Source organism: Saccostrea echinata, unplaced genomic scaffold (assembly GCF_033153115.1).
Source record: "Saccostrea echinata isolate AGI-Se365-2 ecotype Australia unplaced genomic scaffold, CSIRO_AGI_Sech_v1 ptg000033l, whole genome shotgun sequence".
NCBI classification, from domain to species: Eukaryota; Metazoa; Mollusca; class Bivalvia; order Ostreida; family Ostreidae; genus Saccostrea; species Saccostrea echinata.
In genome coordinates, this window is record NW_026889782.1 from 19386531 (window position 1) to 19399778 (window position 13248).

At 37.6% G+C, this 13248-nt stretch overlaps 1 protein-coding gene and 1 pseudogene across 1 annotated transcript; one reads left to right on the top strand and one right to left on the bottom strand.

Annotated features, from left to right (window-relative positions):
• The first annotated feature begins 2449 nt into the window (after positions 1-2449).
• Positions 2450-4598, top strand: LOC133198234 (uncharacterized; annotated as a pseudogene).
• A 7225-nt stretch (positions 4599-11823) lies between these two features.
• LOC133198235 (uncharacterized protein K02A2.6-like) lies at positions 11824-12858 on the bottom strand. The gene has a single exon (XM_061334358.1). It carries the CDS (start codon positions 12856-12858, stop codon positions 11824-11826), a length of 1035 nt encoding a protein of 344 aa, XP_061190342.1.
• Positions 12859-13248: the final 390 nt, after the last annotated feature.

Below are 13248 nucleotides of genomic sequence, written 5' to 3' on the forward strand. Positions count from 1 at the left end.
AGTAAGATATCATCATCCGTAATAGAGTTATCTAAGTGGGTTTCAGAAAGAGCAATTATATCAAAATCAGATAACTCAGCTGATACAACATAAAGCTTTGGAAGTAAACTACATACATTATTATGCGCAATACGTAAGTTTCGTTTCAATATATTTGGTCCAGGGTTTAATTCAAAACCAGACCTGATAAGCAAAATTTCTATGACAAATATCAAAAAGTCAGTATTTTTCATAAAACATAAATTACATAAGTAATTGAGTACATACCTATTAAATATAAAAGTCCGTGGCCAACTTAATAAGCACGTTTGCTTAATCCCAAGTATCAAAGATAAAATAAGACTGATAGAAAAAAACAACAGGCCTCGGACATTCTTAATCCAACACTGCACATGTAACTCTTGAATCGGAAAAAAACAAGAGCAATATAATTGCCAAACCGGTATTGATATAGAAATCCGAATTCCGGATTAAGAAAACACAAAGAGTAAACAAAAGTACTGTAGATAACGTATATACAAATAAGAAAGAATTGCCTCCTCATAAGAAGGAAAAAAAACAATGCTTTAGGTCTAACAGCTTATATAGAATAAATAGATATGAATATATATCTATATATAAATAGGTATGAATATATACTAGTATAAATATTTTGGTGGCACAAATATCAGATTTACTGGACATATATGACAAGCGTCTAATTGAGCATGATTTACAGCTGGAAATCAGCTGTTGAACAGATGGTATAAAATGTTTATATCATATCAAGTAAGAGGCGTTGAAGTGTCTAACCCCTGGCTGATAGTGTCAGTAACGGTATGAGTGAGGTCATGAGACGGAATTGTACTTACAAGTTTGGTAATGTCATTTTCATGTTGAATGTGGAATACCCTCCCCTTTTCAGTTATTTTGGCAAAGAGTTTACCCTCATAAGTCCAGCAGGAGTGGAAAATCCGACTTATGTTGTTCATCTCTGTCATATGCACATCCAGTGATAGGAATGACTGTGATATGTGAAAGAATCATTGCTACTGCGCAAAGCTTATAGGCAATCTAGCACGGTCATACATTTTATATATTATTATATTATAATATAATATATTATTTATCTGGCTTGCAGGGGCATGAAACGCTCTTCCTTACTACACTACTATTTTGCTTCCTTAGTGTTCCTTTTGGGTAAATCAACGCCACTGTATACCTCAACTCTTGCAATTTCAGGCACTAGTGCTTTCAAAATATAACTTCTGCATGCGTTTTAATGATTTATGTACTGAACGTAACATTAGTTTGCCCTGTCCGAATCGAATACGTGTAAGCTAATTCATTACTTCGACCCTGTCGTTATATAAATTGTACCAGGAAGACTCTACATATTAACTTTTCAAGTCAACATGTTATAAATATACCCATATTTTCCCGTTATTGTATTGGTTAAAGCTTATTATTTCAATTTTCGTTACAGCTCCACTTATTTTGTAGATTTCTAATATCCAAATAATGCCAAAAATGTGAGATATTTTGGGGATGGAAGTGGGTATTTTTAACAGATTTTTGAAATTCTTGTGTAACCGGGTTTCGCTACACGGTACCTATACAATTAGAAAATTACACGATACCAGTGTAGCGAAAATGATCGTATGAAAATACCTTATTCATTCTCAAAATTAACTCCTTAAATGACACGCATTTTGTTTAAATACACCGCAGTCTAAAGGTGTGTCTCTCTTATCCGATCAAAAACTGCATTCCATGTAAAACTCAGACAAGGACGTTTCTCAAATCATACTGTAAAACAAGAAAGTTTCCGAATGTAAAATAAAGATTAAACCAATTAAAGATTTTGTTGCAGCAACGCTCTGAACTGAAACTACAATGTGTTTGATACAGAAGGGGGGGGGGGGAAGAGATCATGGTAAATATTACAAAAAAATTCAATACTTTAACTTTGCCATCGATTATTAATGCAAATTTTAATAACAGTTATAAAAGCTATAATTTTATTAAATCCAATCGCATCACACTTGGGACACATTGCTTCATCTATCAGTTAATTTTGTTTTATACTTCTATGGATCCTTTACAGTGTTGTATTATACTCAGGTGAACGATAAGGCCCTTGGGCCTCTTGTTTAATTAATCGAAAGATTTGAAAAAATGCTGGCAGAATCCTGAGGGAATTAATAATATCCGTTCGAATTTTTCTCAAACAGAGGGCTGCAGCTAGCTGGGAAAAGAGTACCAATCAATTTCCTCTATACAAATCTTATACCCTCCCAGTAATTTACTAATTCGCTTTCCAACAAATCCCTAGTATCATTTGAAACTTCATTCTAAGCACTTATTAAAAACAGTGAAAAAACATACCGTACTGTGGCGTTTGTAGGTCAAATTTGCAGTTGTTTACAACTAATCGTGATCGGCAGTAAATGGCATGGAATTAAAAACTATGCCAAAATTCCAAAAAAGTAACGAGTATGGATTCAAATCCAAAAGTGTGCCTCACAATAAGGGGGTGGAAAGTAATCAAATGGAAAATTTACCTGTAACGTACAGCAGATGGTCTGAGGACATGCATCGGGTGGTGTCGGAGACTCCGTCAGCTGCAGAAAGAAGGGAAATGCTTGTGCGGCCTAGGTGTCACCGCCTACTCAGGCCAAGGGAGCCAAAGAATGAAAGTCTTCAGGATGGCCTAAATGAGAATGCATCAGAACAGCAAGTCACATTTTGAATAAAGTAATGACAATAAATCATTATTTATTAAATATTCTTAAAAATTAATTATTACTTATCTATTGCATGGCTAAATATATAAATAAAAAATGACCTAATAAGGGTGGGGTACATATTACACACTATTACATGTAAATACATGCAGTGTCAAATTTAATACATGCAATTAAAAGCCTTATCAGTATTTCAGAAAAAAATTAAAAAGCATTAATTCCATCTGAAAAGTTTAAATTTTCTATGTCTTGTCAGATAGTCTAAGGGAAGTAACTCTAATATCTATTCAAATGCTCTGCACACTGTCATCTGTAATGAGCAAATGAAACATTGCATATTTAACTAGGCTGGCTAACCAAAATTCCCACAGACTGCTACATCTAAGAAAAACAGCAGAGATGTGGAATGAGGTCATTTGACTCCACCAGCATGAAAAACCAAGCTGTGATGAACCACTAACATGGGACTTGACTCCCGAAGAGAGACCAGGCCTGGGAAGCAGAATGGGCCTCTGCTGTACCAAGTGCGGATACGTGTCTAGGCGGTACAATTTGTATGAGGAGATAGAGTACAAATCCCGGGGTAGGAAAAACTGCCACTGTTAATTACAGGATTCAGGTGGGCCTTAGCCAAACCCCTGAAGGCAATGATGGGATGAGGAAATTTTTTCTTTCCACTAACACCCCCTTCCTTCTCCTACGTCCCTACAAAAAAGCCTAATAAAGTTATGGCCATAATTGAGACCCTAATTGAAGCTGACATGAGTAACAGGTGTCGCCAGCTGGTGGATGTGAACACCTTCAGGGGAAGTGACTCCCCACATGCCATCCCTGTTCAGTGTGATGGCATGTGCAATAACCGCCTGTACTCAGGGGTGGGTGAGACACCCTTTCAGCCGGCGACACAGACTGTGTACTCATTCGCTGAAAATGTCACATCAAAACATCAAATAGTTAAAATGGTTACAAAAAATAAAATCTGTTCCAAACATGGCCACTTACTGGAGGAGGGCATTGCTAACCACCACTGCAGTCCTGGGGCGTGTTGGGCAAACCTACCCATGCAGCATACCATAGGGGATGAGTTCACGTGGGCTAGGAAGGGGATGGCGGAACTCCTCTGTAAAGATGTCCGAGGTATAGGGGATGAGTTCACGTGGGCTAGGGAGGGGATGGGGGAACTCCTCTGTAAAGATGTCCTCGAGGTAAGGGAGGTAACCACTGACCTGGACAGCTCCGCTGGTCGAGCTGCAAATTCCCTCTGAAAGGACGGTCTGCTACAAAATAAACCAGTTCATTATATCGACACTCGTATGAGACTATTAGAAAGTCAATTAAAAAGATCAAAAACTCTTAGAGGTCATGCCAAAAAGAACAAAGGCAGAAAAAACCAAACTTTTGCATAACTTTGCCCTTTATGCTGTTGACAGATGCACGGCAGAGATAAATCAAGCCCAAGCAGCACATGCCGGGGATGCAGATAAAATGAAAAAGATCTCTTACGCCAAACATGCAATAGTGAGGCGTTACATGGGGGATCATGCATTATGCAGAAAACACTCTTTGGTGTGCAAAGGGAGAGTTAGTAACAATTGGGTTAGCAAGAGTTCTTGTTTAGGTCAAGATTTTACAGTACCATCTTCTGCCGAGAACGAAGCAAGGCTCCATGCCTGTATCTCAAAGAGGTTGTATGCAGCTGTACTGGACAGGACTATTAAAAACAGCAGTTCACAAAAGGTCGAAAGCTTCAACAGAACTCTGCGACGATCCCTGCCTCGTAATGTTACTTTCACGAGAAACTTTGCAGGTCGGTACGGGCAGCTCCCTCCGAGGTCTCTGTGCAGGTGTTGGTGCCCCCATTCCAAACCCTAGATAAGATACAAAAAGATTATGAGTTAAATAAATCATATCAAAAATCTCAGTCCTACAAAACAAAAAGGGTTGTTAAACGCAAAAAAAAAATGTACAAACTTACGAGAAACATCAGGAAGAAGTTAAACATAAGAAGAATATGGTGCTAGCCGAATCTCGAACCCGAGGTCAGAAAAAAATCACCTTGAACACAACTATTCTAAATCCATTAATTAGTTTTTAGCTCTACTGGTCAGAGACCAGAAGAGCTTATGCGATAGTAAGGTGTCCGTCGTCCGTCTGTCTGTCTGTAAACAATTTTTTAAAATGTTACTCCTCCTACAGTTTTGGTCTGATTTCAATATAACTTGGCACACAAGTAGACTACACTAAGAAACAAAAATCTGTTTATCGGGTTTTGATTTCGATGAACGGTGTTGCCATGGTTAATAAAAATAGAAATTTCTGTGAAATACATTCAAAATGCTACCCCTCCTACAGTTTTGGTCTGATTTCACTATAACTTGACACACAAGTAGACGACTCTAAGATACATTATTCTGTGTATCGGTTTTTGATTTCGATGAACGGTGTTGCCATGGTTACTAAAAATAGAAATCTCTTTGAAATACTTTCGAGATGTTACTCTTCTTACAGTTTTGGTCTGATTTCATTGTAACTTGGAACACAAGTAGACTACACTAAGATACATTATTCTGTTTATCGGTTTCTGATTTCAATGAACAGTGTTGTCATGGTTACATGGTTTTAATTCAACGGTGTTAAAATTTCACGATTTCTCAGAAAGGAAAAAATCGCGATGGTTTTAATTTCACGCTGCAAAAAATTTTAAATTTTGTATAAGCATTTAAACGTTTCTTAAAACTAATGATAGCATTCACGATGGGTTTAATTTCTCCTCAGGAAGCTGTCATTTTAACAATTTCTTTCTTTATATTTCAATTAAAACTTTGATCTTCTGTTGTGACCCCGCCCTACCCTTGGGGTCATAATTTGAACAATTTAAAATCTACAACTTAGGAAGCTTTTGAATAAGTTTTGTCTTTTCATGTGCAGTTGTTCTTGAAGACTTTTAGAGACTATTTTGTGGGTGGAGGGCATTGGAAAGTATTATTTAGAATAGTACCCCAGGAAGCTTGGATTTAATTATCATTTTTTTCTGGTCCTGTAGTTCTTTAGAAGATCTTACAATAATTTTTTTCAACATATTTTAATGCAAAACTTTGATCCACCAATTGTGGCTCTATTCAACCTTTGAACAATTTAAAATTTATTTTACCTTAGGAAACAAAAAATGATTTCCCATATTTTCTGGCCAGTAATATTTCTAAAGATTTTTTCTTTATATTTTCGATGTTAAATTTTGATCCCCTCTTGTGACCCCACCCAAGAGCCATGATGTAAACAACATGAATCCACGCTGTATTCAGAACAATATCACCCTTTGAATTAAATTCGAGAAAACTAAAAAAAAATCTTTTCATGTCTACCACTATATGGACACTTTACCTCAATTTAAGAATCATCTGATATTAAACTAGATAGAACGTTCTTTCGTTAAAATGATATTGTCCTACGGACCCGGTTTAACGATAGAATTCGTTCCGTGTATTGGCAATATTGCAAAATAAACACGGGCGATAACTCGTACTCTATGCATTTTCTATGAACAATCCAGAGAGATCCGAATGTCAACATGGCGTTAAATTTGAAGCGAGGAAAAAACGATGAGAAAATGAATTGAATTTTCGTATTTATATGGATTATTTTTTTAGGTTAAAAGTCATATACAATCTCAAAAAGGTTTGTTATGATTAATTTGGTAGTTATTTTCAGTGCAACTCCTTTTGTATTCTTCAAAATCATTTCGGAGTGGATCCACTCCGATTTGCTACATTGCAAGTATATGGGGCGTATTCTAACTGTGGTGAGGGCTTGTCCCGAGACACAGTTAGATTATTCTAACTAATATTAAACCGCCAGGTGAAGCACCTAAATAAGGCATTGTACACACACAAATAAACCACAACAGTTTACCTTTAGGCCAGTGTTAGTTTCAAACCCACTAATAGCTTTACTATCGTTAACTGGAACATGTGAGCTGGCCTCATTACGAAAAGAAACTACTGCGTTTCTAACAAGTGATTGACATAATAAAGTCTTGTGTTTCTCCTAGGAGTGGCTTAACAGATGACGCCAAATCTAGAAGTAATCCGCCACTTACGCTCATCGAGGGAGGGGTTTGACTATGACTGGCCTCTTTTTTCTCTTCAATTGCAGCTGCCTCTCTTTCTATAACTTATTGAGCCATGAACACAATTTCAGACAATATGATTTTAATGACAGCAAATAAAACTTCAGACATCATTGAGTTCAACACTTTCATTGAAATAAAAACAAAGCCATTTTAAGTAATGAGTAAATTACTTACTTACAAATGTCTATCCACTAGCCAATGTAAAGCTTTTCGAGGTAATTCTGATCTAATGTAGCTGTCTATAAAACAAAACAAAATATCTTATTTTTTAATGGTAAATGTTTTATGGAGCTAAAAAATGGAGCTATGTAATGATATGTTAATTGAGTAAAAAATAAAAAGTGATATTGTAATGAATGTACATGCACATATGCTTCGGATAGTAGATATCGAATGGTCACATTTTCTGATGTAATGGAACAGTAATTAAACACCAGTTGTAGTTCTAGCAGAAAATCCATTATTGTTCCCGCATTAAACTGGTCTGGGATATGCAAATTTATCATCAGTCAGTCCTCCTTTCATTTGTAGATCATCAGTTTTCACTGCTCAACCTTCAGTGTGAAGTTTGTTGCGTAACGTACCTCTCGAGAAGTTTTCATTCCAGTGGAGACGCCACCCCATGCCGAGAAGTGAGCACCTACTGCGACACAGGACCTCGGTTTCATTTGAATATCTCTTCCTTATTGAATATAAGACCTTGTGGAGGCAGCTACTCGTTCTCGCCCTCTCTCCAGGTCATAATATTAATCGGCCGTAGATATGTCATGGGCCATATGCACAGCAAGGTCTGCTTCCTCTTCATAGGTGTGCCTGCCCTGACGATGATAGAAACCACTGCCTTGCAGATTGTGCCCAACCATGGTAGTTTCTCCCGGATTTCAGTGGCAAACTCCACTGATGATTTATATGCCGGACCACATCAGGTGTTAACTTCCGTCCTTTCATATTAAAGAAATGCGTTTTGGAGGTCGCAATGTGGCCTGAATAAAAAATCTAAGCATCCACAGATGTTGAGAAGTGAATGCTATAAGGCAAGCTTTGTTTTTAACCTTGTGGTTCGAAACTCTTGGAATGTAAACCTCGTTATGATTTTTAGCCTTTGAAAATTCGTTTTCTGTGAGGTTACATAAGTCACCAGCCATCTTGGCATTGGAGAACCAAATCTCCAGAATCAGGAAACTGCGGATCCTGTTGTAAGAGTCCAATTCGTAAGCCCGTTTAAAGTTCAATACTTCAGCGACTTCCCTATAGGTTTGGGGACGGAAATAGCCTTTGACATGAAGGGCTTGTGGGATGTCTTCCTCGGTCACAGTACGTGGCCGTTCTTCAGGGGCACTGGCACGCAGTTGTTTTGCAAGGTTTGAATGAACCCTGTGGACGTACGTGCTTAACTGCAAAAAGTCCCCTATTGTTATCCAAGGTCTAACTAGCTTCCAGTCATGACCAAAGAAAATTTAAATTTAATGGCTGCATAGGCTACGGTACCGAGCTAAGATCGTACCGTTCTTTTGGCTTGTCGGAGACTTTACCCTTATCCCGTAGCGACATGAAATGGCATAGTTGTGGGTAAGAGTGCTGTGTCGCCGCTAGTTTGAACTATCAGATCCAGGATACGCCCTATCATCATTTATGTATTGGCTGCTTGCGCAACCGGTGCATTAGAGCCACCCAAGCTGGTCAGCAAGGTTTCAAACTTCTCCAGTAACCTCTCCTTGTAATTTGCACCGGCTGCTTTGCTAGGGCTACCCAGACTGCAGGGAGAACCGTTGACTGCTTGCGAGCTAATCTGTATTAAAATTTTTGTGTTGTTTTGAATATAACCATCTACCAAATTCTGTTTTTGTTTTTACGCCGTTGAAAACTTTTTCTCTAAAACCGCAGGTCTTGTGACAAGGTGCCTTTTCATAGCATTTTTCTTTCGAATCGTACTTGTTACAATTATTGCATCGTGTGCCACAAGAATCACATTTCAAAGTGATGTTCACGTCTTCAATACACATTTAGCAGACTTTACGCGCAACGACTAAGTTGAGAAGATGCTCGCATTTACCGCACCATGATTGTGAGCAGTTTACACATAAAGTACACGCGACACATTTCATATCATTTTCCTTGCAATCTGGACAGTCTGGGTTATATTTTGAAACATAACCTTCTGAGCACTGTTGCATCGAATCTTCTTGAGTACATTCAAAATCAAAGAAGATGAATCTAGGGTCAACTTCTTTACATTCTTTTGCACGTATGTAACATTTATGGTTATTGTCGACATATCTGTCACAACTTTTACATAACCGTTCCCCACAAACATGAAGATGTGGGTCACGCTGTTTTCTATCGAGTGTTGTAAAACATTTTGTGCATTTCCACCAACGTTCACATGAGGGTTCTTTTTGCTTTCCATGTATTTGTAAATGACTCTTAAAACAATCCAAAGATCTGCATGTCATGTGACAATGAATGCAGCTCATCTCACAACCTGAAATCTGACAAGGGCTTTTACGTTTACAGACAATACATGATTTTTGACACTGGTGGTTATTTTTGTATGGCTTAAGACAATTATGACAAAATTTTGTATTTTCGAAAAATCCGCAAATATTGACAATGGCGTGAAAATGGGAATACGATCCTTCATCTTCCACAAGATACAGAAATAGCCTCTGTTTTGTGCTTTCTCCGGGAGGAGTACGTGTAAACCTATTTTCCCCCGCAACCAAGATGTCTACCCCTAATAAATTCTCGAAAGCCGGAACATCTGTAAGACCTAACTTGCGATTGATGGGTATGTTACCTCGATGACAGAGGGCATGTGTCAATTTAGTCTGCCAATTTCCCGTTTGATCCCTTCGCTTTAGCTTTGAATTATGCCACACAGGACATTTTTACACGTTGCACAACATTTTCCTCCCTCCATTTTCTGATTACTTTTATCATTTATCAATTGCCTCTATACCTCTGTAGAGACTTGGTTTGCTGCGACAAACCCCAAGATTATGACAAGGGCCATACACGTGTAGTCATCGTTGATTATCTCTACAATTGATCTCTTGGAACGGATGGAACTATCAGGACCCGTAATAGCATGTATTGCATTGCCTTAGCCTCTTGTGAAAATACATATAAATACATCTAGCCAGTTATGTGTAAAAGCAATATCAAACATTTACAACTGTTTTTTTTTTGGTATATGAATGTCTCTATATGTTTATTTAATTTCTTTGAAAAAAAAATATAAATCATACCCGAAGGAATTTGTATCGTTCCGACATCTATGTATAAACTGTGATCAAGGGGGAGATCTTCGTGGCTCGTCAGCACATTTTCTATATGATTCATGACCAACTCTGATGAAACGTCTCCAATGGGCCTGTGAGGGACATAGATGGCATTGTCTAATTGATCATGATTGATTCGAAATCTAATTAAATCGCTAGGACTAAGATCGCTTGTGGTATCCCTTATAATATCCCCAAACATATTCTGTAGCTGTTGCGTAATGTCTTTGATTTTTTGCCTACGTTCTCCATTAAATTTTACTACGAAATGTCTATCAATTGCAGAATTCTTTTTCAGAGTTTTCTGGTTTATTTTCTTAATGTTGTTATTGTTGTAGGACATCAAGTCTCCGCCGCCTTTCTGGTTTGTTTCTACATTTCTATGCATATTCTGATGAAAGCTGAATAACTCTACTTGATTACCGGGAAAAGAATTTAAGCACCATCTGCAGACGTGCTTGATCTGTAATGTCTTTCTCATTGTTATCTTCTTCTCCTCTTGGATGGTATTTCTTGCTCCAGCTGATCTAACCTTTTGTACTCTCTCATGGGCACGAAAAGACGAATAATTAGGGAATCTCTTTAAACATCTATGACAGGTGTACTTTGCTTGCCGTGGGTCCATCTAAAACGTTGATATACAAAAAAAATCGCATCTTTGTTTTCAGTACATTTTAGACTATAGTTTTCGTTGATCTACATATTTTCAAGAATACCATGTTATCATCATGGTTATTATCTTAAATTGTAGCGTATTATCAAATTCAACACCTGAGTTCACTGTTGGGCTTAAAAACACCACAGTGTTTATATATATATATATAGAGAGAGAGAGAGAGAGAGATCTTAAATTTACACTTTATATTACAGTTCTCCTTGACCTATATGAATATAAGACTAACGTCTTATCACTTAATGAGAGCAAAGTCACATCTCTCAATCATTTAATACCCAAATTCTCAGTTATATTTTATTAATTAATAATTGATCGATCATTGCACTATATTAGAAAAATCTTACTGACCAAAGAAAAAAAATGTATGACTTAAATCAGATATGTCTATATCTGGCATATATGCCATATGTATCGGATATGTACAGTATAAATTCTTTCAGAATCTAAACAATAATTGAAACTATAAATAACAATAATTTGTTACATTGTTAAAAAATGATAAATTGAGATTGAAAAAAAAAAAATAATAATCAATAGGTAATGTTGTAAAATATCTAATAATCTACAAACTACAAAATATTGTGTAATATTTGGGAAACACTAAAGAATCCAACAAACACGTGTGCATCCTGATGCTGACATTTTTATTCTGTAATCGTATTTATCCGCTTAGACAAAGCATGTGGGATAACCGCGGGAAATTATTGAATACTTGGGTTGAACATTACACAATTAAAAAATAGTTCCATTAAAATAGTAACAATCATGTAAATGAATAATATGCAGTTATTACATTCCTCCTTTTCTCAGAAATAAAATTTAACAATTGAAATAGATTAAAATTAACAGCAAACAGATTTTTCATATAAAGTTAAACAAAATTTAACACAACTAGAAAATGTTTTCTTTTACAACTTTGAATACTGACTAAAATTGCAAATTGAAAGTCTCTGCAAATTGACTAGTATCTTTACACACATCACAGACAGTATGACAGTTTATTTTACAAAGTCAAAAAACTGCAGGCTTCCTCACGATTCGACCCGATCGTGTAATGTACGGTTCAGTTACATTGCTGGCAGGAGTCGTACGTTTGTCTGAGAACTGAACTGTTGGTTTCGATTTCGGTATAGTTTCAGGTGCCAAAGTCGGAGCGGCGTTCTGCATAGGCATCGATTTTGAGTCACTGATTGGTACTTGTTCATCCTTGCGCTCGAGGATCAGCTCTTCCCCTTCAGCGACTTCTGGTTCCACGGAACCAGGTGCGAGAGTGTTAGGAATTCTCTTGAAGCATGATGTGTTTCGAGTAACGTTTTTCTCCATTCCAGATGTGGAAGAGACGGTCACCATACCTCCCTTCTTGGCCACGACATTATAAGGTTTAGGATCAAGATTTGGGGCGAGTTTGTTGTTCTTCTGCTCGTTTTTCATAAGGACTACATCACCACAATGGATATCATTAGGCGAGTTGTTAAATGTTGCATTCTGTTTCATCTTCCGTTTCGCAACTTCATCGTTCTGTCTGGCACACTCGTCAACAGCATTCGGTTTGTATGTCGGAACTTGAGGAAGTTTGGTCCTAGTTTCACGATTGAACAGAAGTGAGAATGGAGCAAATCCGGTCGATGGGTGAGGTGTTCCTCTATACTGGCGAAAGAATTTGAATGGCTCTTGCTGCCAGTTCCTTCTTTCAATGCGTGCGGCAAGAACAGCTTTCATCATTGGCTTATTAAACGATTCAGCCTGGGAATTAGTTTTCGGCCATCTTGGAGTGATACGTCGATGATGGAAACCAGTGTTCTCGGCGAACTCCTTAAATGCATGGGAGTTAAACGGGCTTCCATTATCCGTTTTTATGACTTTTGGTAAGCCAAATATAGAGATCAATTTGTCCACTATTGGGATGGTTTCATTGGCTGAAGTAGATTTCACGATTTCAACGACAGGGAATCGCGAGTATTCATCAATCACAACAAACAAATATTCACCTGTGGGAAGCGGGCCACAAAAGTCGGCACTAAGGTTCTTCCAGGGTCCAGACGGCATGTCTGACACCTGCAGGGGTTCAAAACGAATCTGCTTGTCTGTTATACTTTGACATGCTAGACAGTGTTTCAGCGCATTCTCCACAGCATCGTGCAGGCCTGGAAACCATGTTTTGGACCGCAAAAAATGCCTTGGTACGACTTCCACCTTGGTGTCCCTCTTGAGCAATATTGACTACACGTGCTCTCAGTGACTTCGGTAGAACGATACATCCATTTCGTAAAAGAACGTTGTCCGAGTAAACGACCAATTCATCACGGACGTTACGTAGAGACTGCATTTCCAGTATATCGATCTCTCTATCATTCAGGGATTTGATTTCCTTCCATCTACCCGTGCAAACCAAATCTATTGCCTTCAAAATGGTTTTATCTGTACTGTTTGCTAGCT

Coding starts and splice junctions, on each gene's coding strand:
- LOC133198235 (XM_061334358.1), bottom strand. CDS start 12,858: ATGCCGTCTGGACCCTGGAAGAACCTTAGTGCCGACTTTTGTGGCCCG.